At 34.8% G+C, this 18722-nt stretch overlaps 1 protein-coding gene across 13 annotated transcripts in view; it reads left to right on the forward strand.

The window, feature by feature from the left end:
- CACNA1D (calcium voltage-gated channel subunit alpha1 D) overlaps positions 1-18722 on the forward strand; it is a 194409-nt gene that overhangs the window by 52355 nt on the left and 123332 nt on the right. For all 13 annotated transcript variants that reach the window (XM_072044121.1, XM_072044113.1, XM_072044112.1 and 10 more), the window contains exon 4: positions 17800-17939. In XM_072044121.1, coding sequence (XP_071900222.1) covers positions 17800-17939 — 140 coding nt within the window. The remainder of the gene's footprint in view (positions 1-17799; positions 17940-18722) is intronic.

Genomic DNA, 18722 nt, shown 5'->3' on the forward strand with positions numbered 1-18722 from the left:
AACAAACAAAAAAACAAACCAAACCAAAACAAACAAAAACAAACAAACAAACAACAACAACAACAAAAAAAAACAAATGTGGATTTTTTTTCCAGTAATATCAGGGGCTGATTGCCTGGCTAGCATGTCTCTGCTTTTATCACCGCCACAATCTAAATGACAAGTATATAGCCTGAATACCTGATCCAAACTCGTTTTGTAACAATACAAAAAAGGCTTTGTATTTGTCCAATATCTTTCATCCAAACAAAACATTATTACAATGAAGTGTCACTGGATACCTTCCAAGTTCTAGGTTCACTACTATTCCTTTTAACTTAGATAATAATATTGTCTAACTTTAGAGAAGATAAATACATAACAGTGTAGAGATCATCAAGGCTTGTGTAACATAGGAAAGGACAACTTAAGGCAAAATAAACAATCATTTTTTCTTCTAAGTAAGTTTGCATACATTTTGAGGAACCTCACGCAAAGAACTCCAACATGTTCAATGTTATAAAGCTCTGTAAATTTTGTAGAGGAGGAAAACAGATGAGGTGCCCTAGCTGAAATGTCAGCCTATGGTGTCTCAAAAAATAGTATAAAAAATATTGATCAAAGGTGATGGAAAAAACTAGAGATGATTCTTTGGTGGAGTTCAAGTGGGGACAGTTTTGATCCTGAAGTAAGGATCTGAAGTATAGAAATGTTCACTAAATTAGAGACATGTAAATAGATGTGTGTTTTAAAATTAAATAACAGATTTATGTGCTTACTCTGACACTGTTGAAATTGCTTTCTGACAGAAGTTAAATTCATAACCCTCTATTGGATCAATTAATTAGGATAATAGGATGATTGTGGAAATATTTTATTTTATTTTATTTTATTTTATTTTATTTTATTTTATTTTATTTTATTTTATTTTATTTTATTTTATTTTTTGTAAGAGTGAACTGTAACAGCTTGACATTTTTCAGCTAGGAAAATTAAAGAATGTGGGAGAATTTTATTGGGGGAATATGATGGAGAGAGAAGCTGCTTAAGTTAAACTATAATGTTGGCTCAAGAACAATTGGTATCAACTAGCTTTGAGTAAAGTTATATTGGAGATCAGAAATCTTTCTAAACACCAGAGGGGTGAGATAGAGGAACAGACTTCCTGTGGGTGTGAACAAGACATTCATGTTTGGAGGATTGGGCCCCCAAAACTGGGACAACTTCACATATTGAAATGCTGTCATCTGTGCTGGGAAAGAGTGCAGTGAAGAATCAAGAAATAAAATAGGAAAAACTCTGAAATCTGATGAGTTTACTGGCATTTTAATAAAATCTCTCTTGAACAACCCCCAAACCTAATAAAATACTAGACTGTTTTGTTAGTGAATATTATTGTAAAAAAATAAGCCTTAGAATATCTGCAAAAAGATAAAATCGTTTATTCAGGACTTAACTGGTGTTGCTGCTGGTTCTCTGCATAGCCTTTAAAAGTGGTGAATAATGAGTTGCTGAATCACCCAGAGTACTAAGCAAGCCCCTGGTTCACACAGTGGTAGTCTCTTAGGCTTCAATAATATTGCACTTCTTATCCAAATGCATTTTTTTTTTTTAATTTGGCTTATTCTTAGTAAAACAATAAAGATGGTCTTTGTAAACCAAAAATCTCATTGGTTAGGAGGGCCTATAGGTATTTATTTATATTTTCTGTAACGATGAGGCAGTAATGGCATGATGATTTATTGGAATATAGTTTCACTCATTCTTGAGCTCTTTTCCTGAAGGATAATATCTTGGCACTATACAGGATTAATGTCAATCTGTGAAATTAGGAATAAATGTAGTGCTTGGACTGAAGTGCCTCATACAGAGAAACCAATAGAACTACAGTTCAGGTGAGAAAACCAAAGCTGGAGAACCATTTTAAAATATGATACATTTACATTCCTACGTTTGGCACAAGAACCTTCTTACAGAGTATTGTAGATAGTGGCCCAAGAAAAATGTGATAGTGTGGAAACATTCAAATGTGAATTGGCTACCTGTTTCAAACCAAAACCTAGATTTGTTTTTGAAGCGTTGAGTGATGTTGTTAAAAATGGAAGGATAATTAACAAAAAATAACAGGAATAGTCCATGGCATTATTCTGCTAGAAAATAATCATACAGCAAATATTCTTACATGGCTCTATGACCATTTTAAATAATTGTTTTAGATCTAAACTGCCTTCCAAAAATAACAATTTATTGTAACATACAGTATTGTAGAACTGAAGCTGCCTTTGTGTTCCTATTTTGTTCTTTACTGGTTTAATACTTAATTCTGAGAGTCGTCGGTGAGTCTATGTCTAATAAACATTTGCTCATGTGAAGAAATGAGAACTTATATTTTGCGTTTCTATGAATGAATGTTGGGGGGGGGGGCGGGAACAACAAACAGGCTTTTAAGTCTGAGCTAACATGCTGATTGTCAGTTATTGCTCTACCCAACAGCAATTAAACCAAGAAATGAAGGTTATTCTCTGGTCAACAAGTACATCATGCTGTCTCCAATGCATTTTTGCATGCTATTTAAAATTCTTCAGCAACTTCAACCATTTAACTCTATTTCCAGGATAAACTAAGCATACAGAATTAAAAGCTTGTCACTTTCTGTAAACTGTATTAATTATACATGGAGCACATGTTTTCCATGCTTTCAAGAGCTTTCTTCAGTCATGTGGCTCTGTCAAACAAAACAAAAGGTTTAGTCTTATATGTAGTAAAAAAGCAAGTAACTTGTTCATATTTCAGAAAGGAAAAGCTACCATAATTTAAATAACAGTCTTGAAATATATAAACATGTTGAGAATAGAGATTCATGTCCAGGCATGCTGGATACATATTTATTGTTCAAAAAGAAATACATTTGTTATATGATCTTAGCATTCCACAATTGTACTGTCTTTCATTACTAGTGAAAGATTAATGTATGCAGTCCACTTGGTGGTTATGTAGTATGTTGCATTTTTAACTACTGCTTTTGAACATGGCATGTATGCATGTGTTATTTACAGACTGTTTGTGCTCCCACCCAGAATAGACAGATTGTAAATCATTATTTTTAGTCATCTGTGGGAATTTTGGAGATCAGTGTAATTGTATTTATCATGTGCTTTTCTATGAGATAACTGTATAACGTACAAGGCACAATTTGTTGCTGTTATTTTGCTTATTTTTAAACAAACAAATAAATAAGAAGACCCCCCACCCCACCCCCAAATAACCTCTTCCCTCACCCTCCCCCCTTTTCCCCAGAAAACAGAAAGAAGTTCAGATGCTTAAAAAGGATGTGAGCTAAGCCTTGTAATATGGCTGAATTTCCCTGAAGGAGGAGGGAGGTGTCAGTTATGATTAATGTGAACAACATTTATGGCCCTTGAGATGTGACCTCTCGTTACAGTAAATGTGACAACATGAATTATTTTCAATTACGGTGAACTACATACAGCTACATTAGTTCTGACACACCTCGCTAGGAGATTGCTGCTTTGATACCTTTAACCAAAGGAAAACGGCAAAACTTTTGAGTGCAAATGTGCATGTCACTTAAGGAAAAACATTGGATTTTGACTATGATGTATTATTGCCTCAGGTATTACCCATTTGTATTACATCATTTGTTCTTTCCACTGCCTTGGGCACTAGAAAATATGAAAACTACCTTTTTAATATGCCATGTATAATAAATGCAAATGATGAAATTTATTAAAAAAAAATAATTAGGGGAATTATCTATTTTTTGTTGATAGTAACCTGCCCCTTTACTTGGAGCCATATAAGCAGGGTTTACCAACTATCAGAATGTTTATTAACACCATCAATTTAATCTGAAAAATTAAATAACTCAATACAAAATATTTATCGCTTCATGCAAACAGTTGTTATAATGTCACTACTTTTTTCTTCAAGGTTCAATTATCATGCTTCAGTTTCTACCTCTAAGCTTTCATAGAAAATAAAAGATGCCCTAGGCAGAAGTCAACCTTTCACTTTTGCTACAGAGGAGATGCCATCTATTTCACGCTTGCTAAGTATTCCATCGAAACACGAGTAAAACAATGCCTTTGGCAAATCCTAAGTTAGAAATAGCACTGAGCAAAAGTTTTAATTAAAGCATTTTGTTCATCTTTGAAGACTTCATATTGCAGAGTATTGAATGTCTCATCTTGCAGAGTGGAACATCTTTTCTGCAAAGATGAAGACCCTCAACTCTTTCCAGATTCAGAGGATTGGTGTTTGTTATGGAATTATACAGTAGAAAATTTGCAATGTAAAATGTCCCATTAACAAAAGAGTATAAAATGGTATTTGCCTATGCTAAAGTAATTTTGATTTAAGGACTTGCAGAGGAACTTCCTTTTAGCTTTTATCCTGGGTTAAGGGTTTCAAACCTCAGTTTTTCCAGTATTTATACTGGCCATTGCATATTGTAGTACTGGATTGTGAGAATATATGTCAGTGCGTCAAATAGCTATTTCAAAGATCAAAGGATAATATAAATTTATTTCCATGTCTTAATGCCTTTCCAGGCTGTTAAGATGGAGAGATTTGTATCTTAGTTATTACACTTACTAAAACTTAAAATAAAATAATAAAATTTCATAAGAGCTTTCTTCAATCTTCAAATCACTCAAACAGTGGGAGTCATAACATTTTGAATTCAACTTTTCTGGCTGTAAAATGTTCTCACTTAGACACTGACATTCATTAGAGGTGATGAAGTTTCTTATTTTTTTGTATGTTTATGTGACAGCAGAATTCTCTGCTGTTGTAATCCGAATTTCTCCTGTATTGTAAACAGTTTCATACTTGAGAGATAACATAAAACGTTCAAAATCAAAGGAGGACATTGTGGCCCTAATCCATCCTGCATGGACCATGAGTGATAGGTTAACAAATGACACCTTAGATTTACAATATAATGGTTATCTCCTTCTTCTGGAGGTGATGAATGCTATTAATAATACAGTAGTTTTTCTGGTATTTTTAACAAATGATAGTGATTCATTCTGTCCAGCCAAATAGTTTTACATCAAGATTTTAGCTACAGTTTAACACAGTCCGATAAGCACTGGTACCATAATATGCCTGTTCATTGCTAGTGTTTGTATATTCTTAAACCAAAGAACCAACTCTCTTGATTTTTGTTCTGCCTTTTTCATGTATTTGAATCCTCTCTTAAATGTACTAAGTGCCCTTTTTTAACTATAATACATAGACTTTGACTTTTTGGCTGTACATACTCTCTCATTGGCAAAATGACAGTTGGGATGGACTGTCCAGGTGGGCCAGACAGGCTGTGTGTCATTAGAAAACACATACAAATGTCTCATATGAATTTATGAGCACTTTTCTATAGAATGTATGAGATCAAAGTAGCCAAGCTGTGGCTGAATTCCTAACGATCATTTTTTCATCTTCACAAGTATGGAAGTAGAAGTTGGAAAAATGCAGGACTGACTCCACATAAACATCTTGAGCAAGGAGTGTTGATGAAATTCTGTGCATACAACTGAAGAATGCATTGTATGTCTCTGTGATTTGTATCTAATAAAAGTAATCATTTTTCTTGCCTACTTGAAAGTAGTTTTGGTAGACCTGATTACAGTTCCTGAGGTGTAAAAAGATATTTTCCAAAAGGGAAGTATCTCATTCCATATAATTACTTGTGAGAACACAACTTGTAAATATGCTTTAGGGGCTATTTCACTGAGTAGCTGCAAGAAAGTTACAGGGACTGGGTTAGTTTACATCACCTGGAGAGCTGTTTTATGGGTGGGGAAAAAGCAGGTGTTGGTATACTCAAACTGCCTTATAGAGATACTAGAAGTGAACTTGAAACTGTGACAGAGTACTTACAAATATATAGTTCCAGACAGGGTGTTCTGTGGAAATCAAGACTGATCTCTGAAATAAGTGAAAAAAGCTTAGATGCAGTTCAGATAGGAATAATAAAAACGAGACAATCTTCCTGATAAATATTGCTCTGTGTGGGGAAGTGGAAAATGGAATAAGAAATTCAACCTAAATTAATCTCCTGTGCTACTAAATGGTGTTGGAATGAAAGGAACATAATTACTTTGTGTTATAACTGAAATTGCAAGGATACTCTTAGAAGTGTGAGATTTTCTGAGCACTGCTTACTGCCTTTAATATTAAGGCTAGCTAGGTGATTTAAAAAACAAACAAGCCTAGTCACTTGCAGAATCAGGATCTGTAATTGCAGCAGCTACTGGAGGAGTACTAATTAATGTTAGTAGCATTTGACAAGAGAGAATAAAAACTGATTCATCTGTAGAGAAGAAAGAAATTTGGCTTCAGGCCAGGCAGTTTCATATTTTTCTTTCTATCAGAAGTTGCAGACTATCACTAAGGTTTGATTTGTAGATCACAGGAATTGATATAGTTATTTTAGGCCATGTCTAATACATTGCCTTTGAGTAGTTTTTAAAGATTTTTTTTTGGGGGAGGGAATACTATGTAAGAAATCTTTTTTATTTGAATTAAAAGGTATAAGGGATGACAAACAAACAAATGTTTTTTTTCAACTTCATTCAATTTCTTTCAATTTAGTTTTTAATTCTGTAAGTATTTCTGGTGTTTCAGCAATGACTATAGGTAGTATTCTAGATGTTTATTTCTTTCTAAGCTAGTACACTTATCGTTACTTCTGCTGAACACTTTGCTAGTGTGGCATATAGGTTAAAATAAAGAAAATAGTAAGTCTTCAACATGGTGCCATTACTAGAAACTAGGTAAATAAGTTCTTCATTTTTAATATTAATTTTCAGAAGAGTCTACAAGTAACTGAGCACAGATGAAATGAAGACATATATGTCACTGATCTTGTATGTGGACAGTATGAATTTGGTGTTTTAACTGTGCTATTTTTTCTCTCTTGGAGCTCCTTGATGTGTACAGAGAACCATTCCACCTCTTAATTCTTTTCCTTGTGGTCCACATCTGCAAGGAATGTACGGGCTAATATCTTTTATTTTAGGGAGCAAAAGGTTTCCATTGAAAACTATTATGGTAAAGGAGTACAGTTCTCCTTGCAACTGTTTGCTCCAGAAATCAGCATTTTCGTGATTATGGAATGGCCAGAACAATCTGACACTCACTAGTCTGATGAATAAAGAAAATGCACTTCTCATGTTCATTGAACCTTCTGTTCCAGTTGAAAGAAATATAGAGGTCTTTCCTTTCATCGTTATCCAAATAGTTAATTACTGGCCACACGAAATGGGAATCATTCTGCATTGTTTTCCTGCAGGAAAATCCCAGTTTCTTCAGTCAGTTTAAATTTTGCATATCTGGAATTTACTACAAAGTATTAACTCATCAATATCTTGTCAGGAGAGAAGCTTGGATTTTTTTTGATGACTGAGGAGTAAAGTTTTTATTAGACACTTCAGTTATTTGGTACAGAGACAATCGTAGGTGAGGATAAGTAGTAGAAGTTGTTCAGCATACTGAGGAAATCAAGGATAAAGTTTTGCTTTGCATTTTCATGGGTATTGCAGACCATTCTACTGTCATTTCAGATAAACTCTATTTCTGTTCTTCACATCTTTGTTTTGAACAGTGTCTATAAGAAGTATTCTATGCTGCCCTGTCCTATAGGTAAAAGTTTATTTCATTAACATAATTGCTGTTGACGTTTTTGTAGTTTATGATTCCTAATGCTCTGGCAGGCTGTCTGCTCATAGGTAATGCAGTCTTCCCAGAACTACTCTGAGAGTTATTTTTTATAGTGCAATACTGCATACTACCTTCTAACAAATACAATGTAAATTAATGTATATCTAACTATATAAGAAATTCTTCGTAGAAAAAAAAAATATGAAGAGGTTATAGAACATGTAGAATATGTAGCATGTCATTACCAGAAAGCCATTAGATTTTTTCACAATTGAACATGTTATCTACCTACCATACTTCGCAGTATACAAGCATCATATCCACAACATGCATTGCATTCGGTACCATCCATGTGAAATTCTAATGTTGGTCTGATGTTGGGAAACATTAAACAAGAAACAAAGAGCTACATACACATTTCTTTGATCAAACTTCTTTGTTATTATCCCAGTCTAGAGGATTTTTATCTTCTAGCATTCTAAACCACTTACTGATTTTTAAAAATGCTTCACTTCTGTAGCCTGTCCTGCTTTATTTCTCTGCTCTGTTTCAACATGTGCAAAGGAAAGAAAAAATGAAATAAATACAATGAATCTTGTAGACTGTTATGTTTGAAGACACTTGCTGGGGAGGGGAAAAGAAAGTGAAAAGGACAAGGGAATAGGTGGCAGACTGAACTGCCTTATTTTGAAATATTTTTTAGTGTATTTTAGAATATTTGAAATTAAAGGCATTTTCATTCATTGTTCATTTAAAAATTTAAATCCTACTGCTAGCTTATGAAAAGACTTAAAGACTAAAATTATTAGCTTGTTTAATTTTCCAAATAAAATAAATGAAAGTAACAACAGTAAATCATATCCTTCTTAAATCCTTCTTAAAGTGAATGTAGGGAGCTCTGCTTTCCCACAAAAAAGGAAAAAAAAAAAAGGAAAAAAAAAAAAGCAGGGAGGGGAAAGGGAGTGGAAAAGACCAGAAGAGAGAATATATAAGCATAGTAAGCATAGTAGATTGAAGACAATGACAAGTATGTCATCTTTGTTGGTAGTCATTAATATATTTCTATTTTGTAAATGAAATGCATGCTGAAATGCATTTTTTTTAACCCACCTTGCCCTTTTTTTTTGATTTCACTTCGAACATTCTGGGAAGCCTGTTTTAAAGAAATGCTAGTTAAACATAAAATGTGGGCTTGTTACTAGTCTCAGAACATTTGAAAGTTTTCTATGTTCTAACATAAGTTTACAAAGTACCGGATTTGTTTTTGCCAGTGCACCTGTTTGTTTTCTGCTTGTTGGTTTCTGTACGGTCAGAGGCGAATTTACAGGGATTAAAATGTTCTCTTGGTTTAAAAATTCTCTGAGAATTTGAGTATGTTCCCTCCCTCCCCACAGTGTCTAGCCAAAATCTGCTCCCTTATAAACAAAATTTCTGGAGAGTACCAAAATATATTTAAGATTATTTAATGCTGTTTTCTGACTAGATACATGTTTAATTCGTCTCTCGACACTGACTCTAGTCAACTGCATAAGGTAAAAATATGTGACAGTATACATAAGCATTGTTTCCTACTTTCTTACTTTGCTGAGTTTATTTTCCTGAATATTATCAATTAAATAAGAGGGCAACAGAAATACGCCCAAGTAATTTGTGTTCTATACGAGTTATATTCTTTATTGCTTGCTTGACCTGCTTTCTGTTGTGCAATTCAGATCCTTTGGCGTCTGTGCTTAATCCTCAGTAGGAGTTAGTATGGATTTAGGGTTGAAACTTGCATGCCGATATCTATTGGCATTTCTACAACTTGCCTTTCACACTTTGTAAGTATAGTTATTGCTAAGTGATGTACTGTACTCAGAAGAACTCAAATTTTCCTTTTCATGGAGAAATACTTTATTGACTTTTTTTTTTGATAATTTTTCAGTAGATGGTAAATTGGTGGGTCAGTTACATATTTAGTCACTCATGAGTACTTTTCCAAAATCATGCCATTTACCTTGTTCCTTCAGAACAATATGAATCAGAAAAAGCCTGTGCTGTAAAAGGGAATGTAGGAGAGTAGGAATAGTGTGTGTAATAACATACACATAGAAAAATGCAAAAATTTTGTACAGCATGTACAAAAATAGAATGTGTCTACACAGAGGCTTGTTTAAACATGAAAACTTGTCATCTGGATGTACCATTTTTCCTGTCTGTACAAATCATTCTTTATAGAACTGAGGTATGTAACTATATCTCCATAATTGTGTTATTTACAAGGTAAAATGGGAAAAAACCCCCACATGATTAAATGTATAAGAAGCAATCACATTCAAAGGTGAAATGCAGGTTTACAGCGCATTTAGGGGAAGTGACTGCAGGAAATAAAAAAAGTAATCAGTGTTAAACATGATCTGCTTAGTCATCTATCTGTGGCTGCCAGCATCTGGCAGATGAAAGCATGGGCATTAGTGCAACCTAAAATTGTTTTTGAAAATTGAGATACTGTCTTGGTGACTTAAGTTATTCAAATTTTAGATCAGATTACATTGGTCAAAAAGCAGAATTTAATTGCACTTGAATTTAATTACATTTTAGCATATGGCTTACAAATCCATTTTGCTCATCGGCTGTGCCCAGTATTTCTGATCTGTCCCATTGCGCATTCTTTTCTTGCATGCGTACATGCCTGCTTGAGGTCTAGAGAGTGGAACTATTAATTGTGGCTGTACCAAACCATTGTGAATTCACAGTTCAAATGAGATGAAAACGTTTGGAAACAGTGATGATTCTGTGAGTGAGATTTGTCATTCAGCAGTGCTATTAAGAACATGACATCCCTTCAGTTTTATATAAACTGGTTTAAAAATGCTCACAGTGTGTAGCAATTACTTAGTGTCAGCAGTACCTCCTGAATATAGAATGCATGTTTCGTAATGACTCTTAAATATCAACATTGCTAGTGGATGTACTAGTAGTAAGAGCCAAAATGTGGATCTCTGGTAGTATGGTTGTGTCCTATGAAAAGCTACAAAAGGCTGAAGACTTAAAAATTCCTGCCCAGAGCTGCCCTCGATTTTACCGCTGAGCAAAAACATTCATTTCTTTCTTATTCTTCAAGACTTTCACAACCGTGGAAGAAGCTATATATATATATATATATTTTTTTTTTTACTTGTAGTAGAAATTTTTGTAAATTAAAGACTGTGTTTAGACTTTGACTTCTGGATAGATTTCCCCCAAATAGACTTCTGAATGCATAAAGACACATTACAAGTTGACATCTGAAAGTAGATTAGCCACCTCTACTTTTCCTGCTACTGCCTGTTGAATTTTGGAGAAAAAAAAAAAAAAAAACTCTCAGATTTTTGTCCACACATTTGCAAAAATGTTTTTTCTTTAGTATGTATTTCTAGATGGAGTGTCTTTTTAATAGAGTTGTTCAGCAGTTACTATGTAAGGAGGACCGCTACTACTCAATTAAAACTGTACAGAAAATTTAGCTACTGAAAGTGGAGTCCATGTGAGCATTTAACTGATTCCTTGTGATATATTGGCTACACAAGCTCAGCACTTCTTTTCCAGGGAGAATCCTGGTCCTCAGGAATATAAAATCTGTTTAAACCTTTATTCTCTGAGATGTGGGGAAGAGGGTGCCCTAGGAGCAATTAAAAGTGAGGAACCATTGCTGTTCAAACATAAACATAAAATGATATCTGTATCTGGTTTTCTGCATGGCTGATCTGCAGAAGGGCGATCAGTTCAATTACTTCCCTTAAGTGGAGTCACTTCATCTGATAAGCAGTTTTTATTCTGATACATGCATTTACTTTGGATGCAAAAATACATTTCCACAGTTAAGAATTAATCCAAATCTTTGATGCCCAGGGAGTAGGAATTAATATGAGAAGACTCTTAATTATATAACATATTAAGGTTTTGCAAACCAAGGACTTTTTATTTTGAAGCAATTTTCTTGTGAGACATCTTAAGTTATATGCTGAGATTCAGTGTGTCATGTTCAAATATGTAGCAGTAGCTTTGCCTGTTTTGTTCAGAGATTTTGAAAATATGAGGATAATAAATGATGACTAATGTATGCCATCTGGCAAGGGTGGAAAAAAAAGATTTCTTCCTGAGCAACAGGGTTTCTGCTAAGCTGATTTACTTAAAATAAGAATGCAAACATTTCTTTGCTGAGAAAATGTTCTAATGACTTCACTGAAACTCAGTGGATAAAAGGTAGCCTTTTTTGGTGCTAAATTATTGATATCAAAGTGGAGGGTGATGGTCTGTTGCATTATGAGAATGGCCATGTATCTAACCAGTCCTGTTGTTGCATCACATATTTGTAAAGAGATTTCTGTGACTCCAAGGGTTTGAGCAACATTGACAGAAGTGTTAGACAGCCTGGCAGGAGTTGGCCCCCTGAGAAGATAGAGGACCTAGCTCTGCTTGGAATCAAGTCAGTGAACAAACTGTTTAATCTGTACTGCAATACAATTAGATCCTTAGTAACACATTTTTGTGCTCCTTAACATCTTTAGATTTACAGCTATCAGTTTTTAATCCAATACTTTTGTGATGCAATCTAGGACTAAGTGCCATAATAGATGTCAGTAATTGTATACAATTCCTAATTGAGCCTGTAGAAGCAAAATGGTCTTTTCAGTTGCTTTTCAATACAGATATTTTTCAGGGACTCAGTCATACAGATATCTTTATTTTCAGTTCAGTTGTCTTATTTCTTAGTGTTCCTACTTCCATTTTTTAATGGAATAAATTATTCGCTTAGATCTCAGCTAATATGAACAAAATAAATAAGTGCAGGGATGGTTTTCTCCACCATAGAGAAAAATAAGAGATGCATTCCTCATAATCCATTAGAACTGCACTCTTCCATCTGTATTCTTAAATTATCACTTACTGCTTTACATAAAAAACCTGCCTCTGCAGCCCTTGCAGTAATACTGAAAATGGGATGATTACACTTTGAGTACTTTTGAGTAATGCACTAGGATGCACTAGGTGGTGTATGGCATGTAAATCTACCTAGGTTGCAGAGGTAAAGATGGATGATATCCCTAGTGACTGGGAGGAGGTGACAGAAGTGTGAGGAGGGACCGCCAGTACCTTCCTGAGGGTGAGCAGGTTGTCAGCTTTGCAGTTTGTGTAAGAACATCTGTTGGCTGCCCACTTACTGAAAAACAGTCTGTAAAGAAAGCAGAGCTTGTATACTTTGGATACTGGTGTTAACTTGTGGGACAAATCACTCCTCTGGACCCCTTGAAAGACACAATGTGAATTTAAAAAAAAGTGTGAGAGCATGAAGGCAGGGAGGAAAATGAAAAGACAAAAGGAAGAAAGAAAAAAATAAGAGAGTAAGGAAGAAGGAGGAAACAAAGAAACAGCATTGAGAATAATTTACCTCTTTAGTTGTCAATGTATACAAATGTTTTCCTTTTTAACAGGGTTTTCAAGAAATCGGGTCTTAGAATGCCCAATGGCTATTCTGTTAAAAAAGCATCCTTCCTTTGTGCCATTGGCTCAGTTAATAGCATCATCCCCAATTCTATCTTGTATCCATTATGAATACACATATCTCAGGGCAAACTCTGGAACCAGGATGCACATTTCCATTTTTCCACAGAAAAGAAGGAAAACTGTTGTACAATGCTCAACACTGTGTAGACTGCAGGGGCGTATATTGAATGTGTAGTGGATGTAGGTAGTTGTGCTTGTCCTGATTCTGTCTGTACTTTTCCCTGTGCTCACGTGAGAATTATTTGAAATGTATCAAAATAACGGGAATATTAACTGGAAGAAACCTCTGGAGGTTATCTAGACCTTCATCTCATAGCAGAACTGTTGCCAGCACTAGATCAGATCATCTGTGCCTTTGTCTAGCTGCATCTTCAAAATCTCAACTGCTTTGAGGCCACCTGTTCCAGTGACACATTGCCCTATTGGCAAAGAAGTTTTTCTTAACTCCATGGAGCTTGTGGCTGTTTCCCCTTATTTTACTGTCTGCTGTTACGTAGCATTTGATTTCATCATCTTTGTAACTCCCCTGCAGATAGTCCACTGTTCTTCTATATAGTCACTGTCCTTCTCTCTTAACCTCCTTTTTGAGGGAGAGGAGATCTTTTCTTTGCTGGAGTTTGCACTTTCTCAACATGGCTTTTGAACTAAGAGGCCCCAAAGTGCAGTAGCAGTGCAGCCTCACAGCACAGTGTAGAGTTAATTTCCCACAATTTGATGACCGTGCTCTTCCCAATGCAGCCCAGTGTGCAATTTGTCTTACAATGAACGCATATTTAACTTGGTGTCCACTGTGACTTTTGGGTCCTTTCTCACCCTGTGTTGAAGAATAAAATTATTCTACCCAAGGTACAGAACTTTACACTTCTTTCTGAAATTCATGAATTTCTGTTGGTCCAGCTGTTAAGGTTTCGTATGGCTCCTCTGCTTTGGCACACACTGACTTCTCAGTTGTATTCATGCACTGCAATTCAGAATGCTCTGAGTGCAGAACTCAAGCTGCTGTTCAGATGTGGACATCCTGCGGTCTTGATCCGCACTAAATTTGTATTAGGTAGAACTACCCTGTGAACTGAGGGAGCAGGGCGCCAGTATGTATTTCTTCCTTTCATTCTTTCTTTTTGTTTTTAGGACTCTTTATACCTTTTCTAAAACTTCTGAGAATTCTATCTACCCTGCATGAGATTAATAATACCATTGTATGAACTAATTAAAACAAAATGACTAATAATGAAAAATTATCATAATGCCTTGCAAAAGCAAATTTAAATCTTTTTTTTTTTTTTTCCATGTTAGTCTTTTAAGAACTAGATAAGCACAAAATAGTTAAGAATTTACTCATGAAAATAACTACCAAAAGTAAAATGGATGAGTAAAAGCACGTGCAGGGCTTTCCACTATCATTAAACTAACAGAACTCTGCAGGAGAATATGCATGGTAAAAATAGAATTGATTTTCATCTCACTATATTTTTATGATATCGTTTTACAGAGATTGAAGCTTAGTTTCAGGGAAATACAATTTCAGATAGAAATAGCATAAACTGTAAGAACCCATTCCTATGATTCCCACCTAAAAGCAGTCAGTTTGTTTTGTTAAAGATGGAGTTTGCAGGATCAGCTCATTGGTTGGGAAATAACTGTTAAATGAAAGTTTTCAATTCTCTTTAAAACAAACAAACAAACAACAACAAACTGAAATGAGTAGAGTCTTCCAATTCACATTGTTGAAGACAACAAAAGAGAAGAGAGAAGTAGCTTTTCTACCTTCTGGTAACAGATCTTGTGGAGGAGTCACAAGGGACTTGTCTGTGGCTGGTTAATTTCCTATCCAGAGCTCTGGCTTGCTTTGGAGTAGCTGTACTAATGCCTGTTTCCTTTTAGTGCCAACTGATACGGGTCTTCAGTGGGCCAGAAACCAGGGCTTATCTTGGTCACACGCCGTAGCTGTTTTTCTTTCATATTCCAGCATACTTTAAAAGAAAATAGCATAAGAAGGAGGAGTAGGATACTGTTCTGTTGATTCTAGAACAGATAGAACTTAAAAAATAGTAGGATGAAAATAATATTCAATAATCATCTTTGGGGTCTACAGGCTAGAGGAAGATTTGAAAAATTGGAAGATAGGTGATGAACATGCTAAAAATGTGTATTCCACATGCCATATTTATCCATAACAAAAATGGTTCTTACTGGTGCTAAAATGTGATTTCCTTTTGTCTTGGCTGCTCTAAAATGCTTGTTTTCATAGTATTAACATTTCCCACCTCACTTGGAAGGTACACCTTCATAGTAATTACACTGAAATTGCAATAGAGTTTTTCTCCCTGATCTGTTAACCGGAAATTGTAAGCTAGTGACAGTAAGACTTTGGGTTTAAAAAATGAGCTTGCCATGTATCACATATTGCTTGAACAGAATGTTTGCAATGCTGGTTAAGAACTAGGAAACAGTCCTGCTTCCACAGAAGGGAAATAAAATGTGCAGGAAGATGAGTGCTAAGTGGATAGGATAGAGTTGTTAGATGTGAACTGTAATTCAAATGAACTGCTAGGGTACGTGACTATTAAGCAAGTTTCACTGGGACTAGGACTGGTTCCTAGCCCAAATAACTGTAGAGCATTAAGATGTTCCAGGAAGGGGAGCAGTGAAGGGCAAAGATGGTTATTAGGGTGGAATCTGGTATGTTCATGGGCAGTATTAAATTGCATATTTCCTTATAATAACGATAGACTGGTTGTGATGGCCCAGAAGGGTTGGTTCAGTCCTGCATTCCTTTCATGGTAAGAAGCTGGTGAAATTTGCATATATGAAGCTTCCTCACTTTTGTTTCATGTTGGTTTTTACTACTATGACTACTGATATGTATTCTGCCTATAGCAAATGCCAACCTAATATTTTTGTCTTCCTTATGTTGTCTTACATTATTTATCTTTCTATACCCGAGTTACAGACTCGTATGCAGGCAGATAGAAATAGCTGTTATTGTGGAATGTATACATGGTAGGACTTGGTTGAATTTCAGCGTTTTTGCAGTATGGTTCTCAGAAATGCTGATAATTCATATTATTGTACCATAGAAGGCACCTTGAGGAGAAACTGCTTTGGGTGAAGATCTATAATGTTTATAAGCAGTATTTGGAGGGAAAATGCAGACATATGTGATTGAGATGAGCAGATCTTAGCTTCACATTAGGGAAACCCTTACCTCTCATAGTGATTCCATGTTGCCACTTGCTAGAAGTGGACTGGATTATGTGATTTATGGATAAGCTTCTACCATTTATTAATTCACTAATGTCAGATTTATAAAAGGATATATCATGTCCTGAACATAACCAACACTAAATGCCCTTTTCATGAGGAGAAGAAATCTGGCCCCATGAATTCAGACTTGCACATGAGTTTATAAAAACCTTCCTTTTAAATTGTGAATGGACCGTGTTGGTTCTTTATTTGATTGTGTGTGAAAGTGTCAGGATGTATAACAAATAGCAAATACATAATTTTGTGTGTAATGTCTTTGCTGCATAGATGTTTGTAGTCCTTACTGAGCAATTACGGTCCATGTAATTAATGCTGTGTGTGGTAATAGTGAGCAATAGCCATGAGTGCTTGAACAAATAAAATAAAATAAAATAATTCTGTCTTGTATTCTTAGCTCTAATATTTACATAAGAACAGGTAACAAAACAAATATTATACAAAGCAATGAAGTGATGAAAGTAAAAAGAAAAAAATGTGTTAATTGACCTGTTTTGATAGCAGTGATTTTTACAGTTTATCCAAATCAAATATGCTATTACTCTAGAAAGAAAAAGCCACAAAAATATTATCCAGCTAGCTCTGAAAAGAGATTCAATGTATATGTTGGCTTAAAACGTGATTTTTGGTAAAAATGAAGATGCTAATAATATTGTAAAAAAGTATTGAAGCAAATGTGAAGTTGGAATGTCAATGATACAAGGTGGTGTTATATTAAACTAAAATTTCTTCAACCATATTTGGATGATTTAAAGCAATAGTAGTGATGTGGAAGGAAGAATAAGTCAATATAAACTTCCATGTAAAAAAGAAAAAGATGTAAGACAGTATAATTAAATTAAGATCCTGCTAGATAGATTACAATAATTTTTTGAAGTTCCATAGTACATAATGACACTGTCTCAAACTCCCTTATTAGGTGGAACTCTGTCCTAATTAAATAAAGGCTGATGTGAAGAATAGTGAAAGTATACTTCTGCGTACCTTTTAAGGATGTTTCCAGGACCCTATTCTACAGAATTTTCTGGTTTTAATGAATATAAAGAATACTATTGATTGGGTGGGACTATTTACATAAGCAAAGGCTCAGAGTGCTTCCATGTTTGCAGAACTGGAGTCTTTTTCTCTCGTGGAATGTGAAAACAGGAAATATCCCATGCAATTATATGATTATAACCTTGTCAGTGCAGCTATCATTAAATTCTGTGCAATTAAACCCACAAATAAACTGCCATGAAGAACTATATCTCCATAGTCCTGATCAATACAATTTACCCTCTTACTGCAAATTGTAACTAGTAAAAGAGTTGCTAAATTACATTGTCTTTCATTGTACTTTGTCTTTTACAGGAAAAAGTAGAATATGCCTTCCTGATAATTTTTACAGTTGAAACATTTTTGAAGATTATAGCATATGGATTATTATTACACCCCAATGCGTATGTTAGAAATGGATGGAATTTATTGGATTTTGTAATAGTGGTAGTAGGGTAAGTAACTTATACTTTGTTATAAAAAGGCTTTAAAATCTTCTTTACAGTAAATTATATATAGGTTTGTTTGGCTGTGTATAAGGGCCTGAGATTGACATTTATTCTTTAAAACTATCAACTGATAGGAGTGAAGAATTCAAAACAAAGTTGTAAAAGTTTTCAGTGCTGTATTTGGCTGTAGGCTGTATTGCACCATCACTTTTATAGTAAACAAATCCATGGAATTTTGAGTTCTGTCAAACAGTTTGACCAGATGTTGTCAACCTTAGTTGTCCTGCAGAATCTTTTACATCTGATTTTTCCTAGGTAAACTCCTGGTGTCTTTCAATATGATAGAGGTTTATTCATTTAGGTCCATACACTGTTAAGTCATTTATTCATTTATACCTACACTGAGGTTACATGGAGTTCATTTATTCACCAAAGACCTCTGGGAGAACCCCATGTTCTGAAATGAATGAGCGGTGAGGGGAGTTGGAGTAACTGAGTGCTTCATCGAACTTCCTGGAATATGAGGAAAATTGGATGCTTCAGTACTTTGGTGTGCTGGACATTAGGCCCCAGATGTATATGAGACTTGCCTGGGGAAGAATATGCATTAAAAATTCCTTTTTTTTTTTTTTCTTTTTTTCTTTTTTTTCTTTTTTTTTCTTTTTTTTTTTTTTTTTCCCCAGTGCCTCTTGTTATATCGAGAAACTCTGAAGAGTTTGTTCCACTCCTCTGAGAAGATGCTGCTCAGGCCTTGTTCAGGTTACACAAAAGTGGGGAGTGGAATGTCCC

Source organism: Anas platyrhynchos, chromosome 13 (genome assembly GCF_047663525.1).
Source record: "Anas platyrhynchos isolate ZD024472 breed Pekin duck chromosome 13, IASCAAS_PekinDuck_T2T, whole genome shotgun sequence".
NCBI classification, from domain to species: Eukaryota; Metazoa; Chordata; class Aves; order Anseriformes; family Anatidae; genus Anas; species Anas platyrhynchos.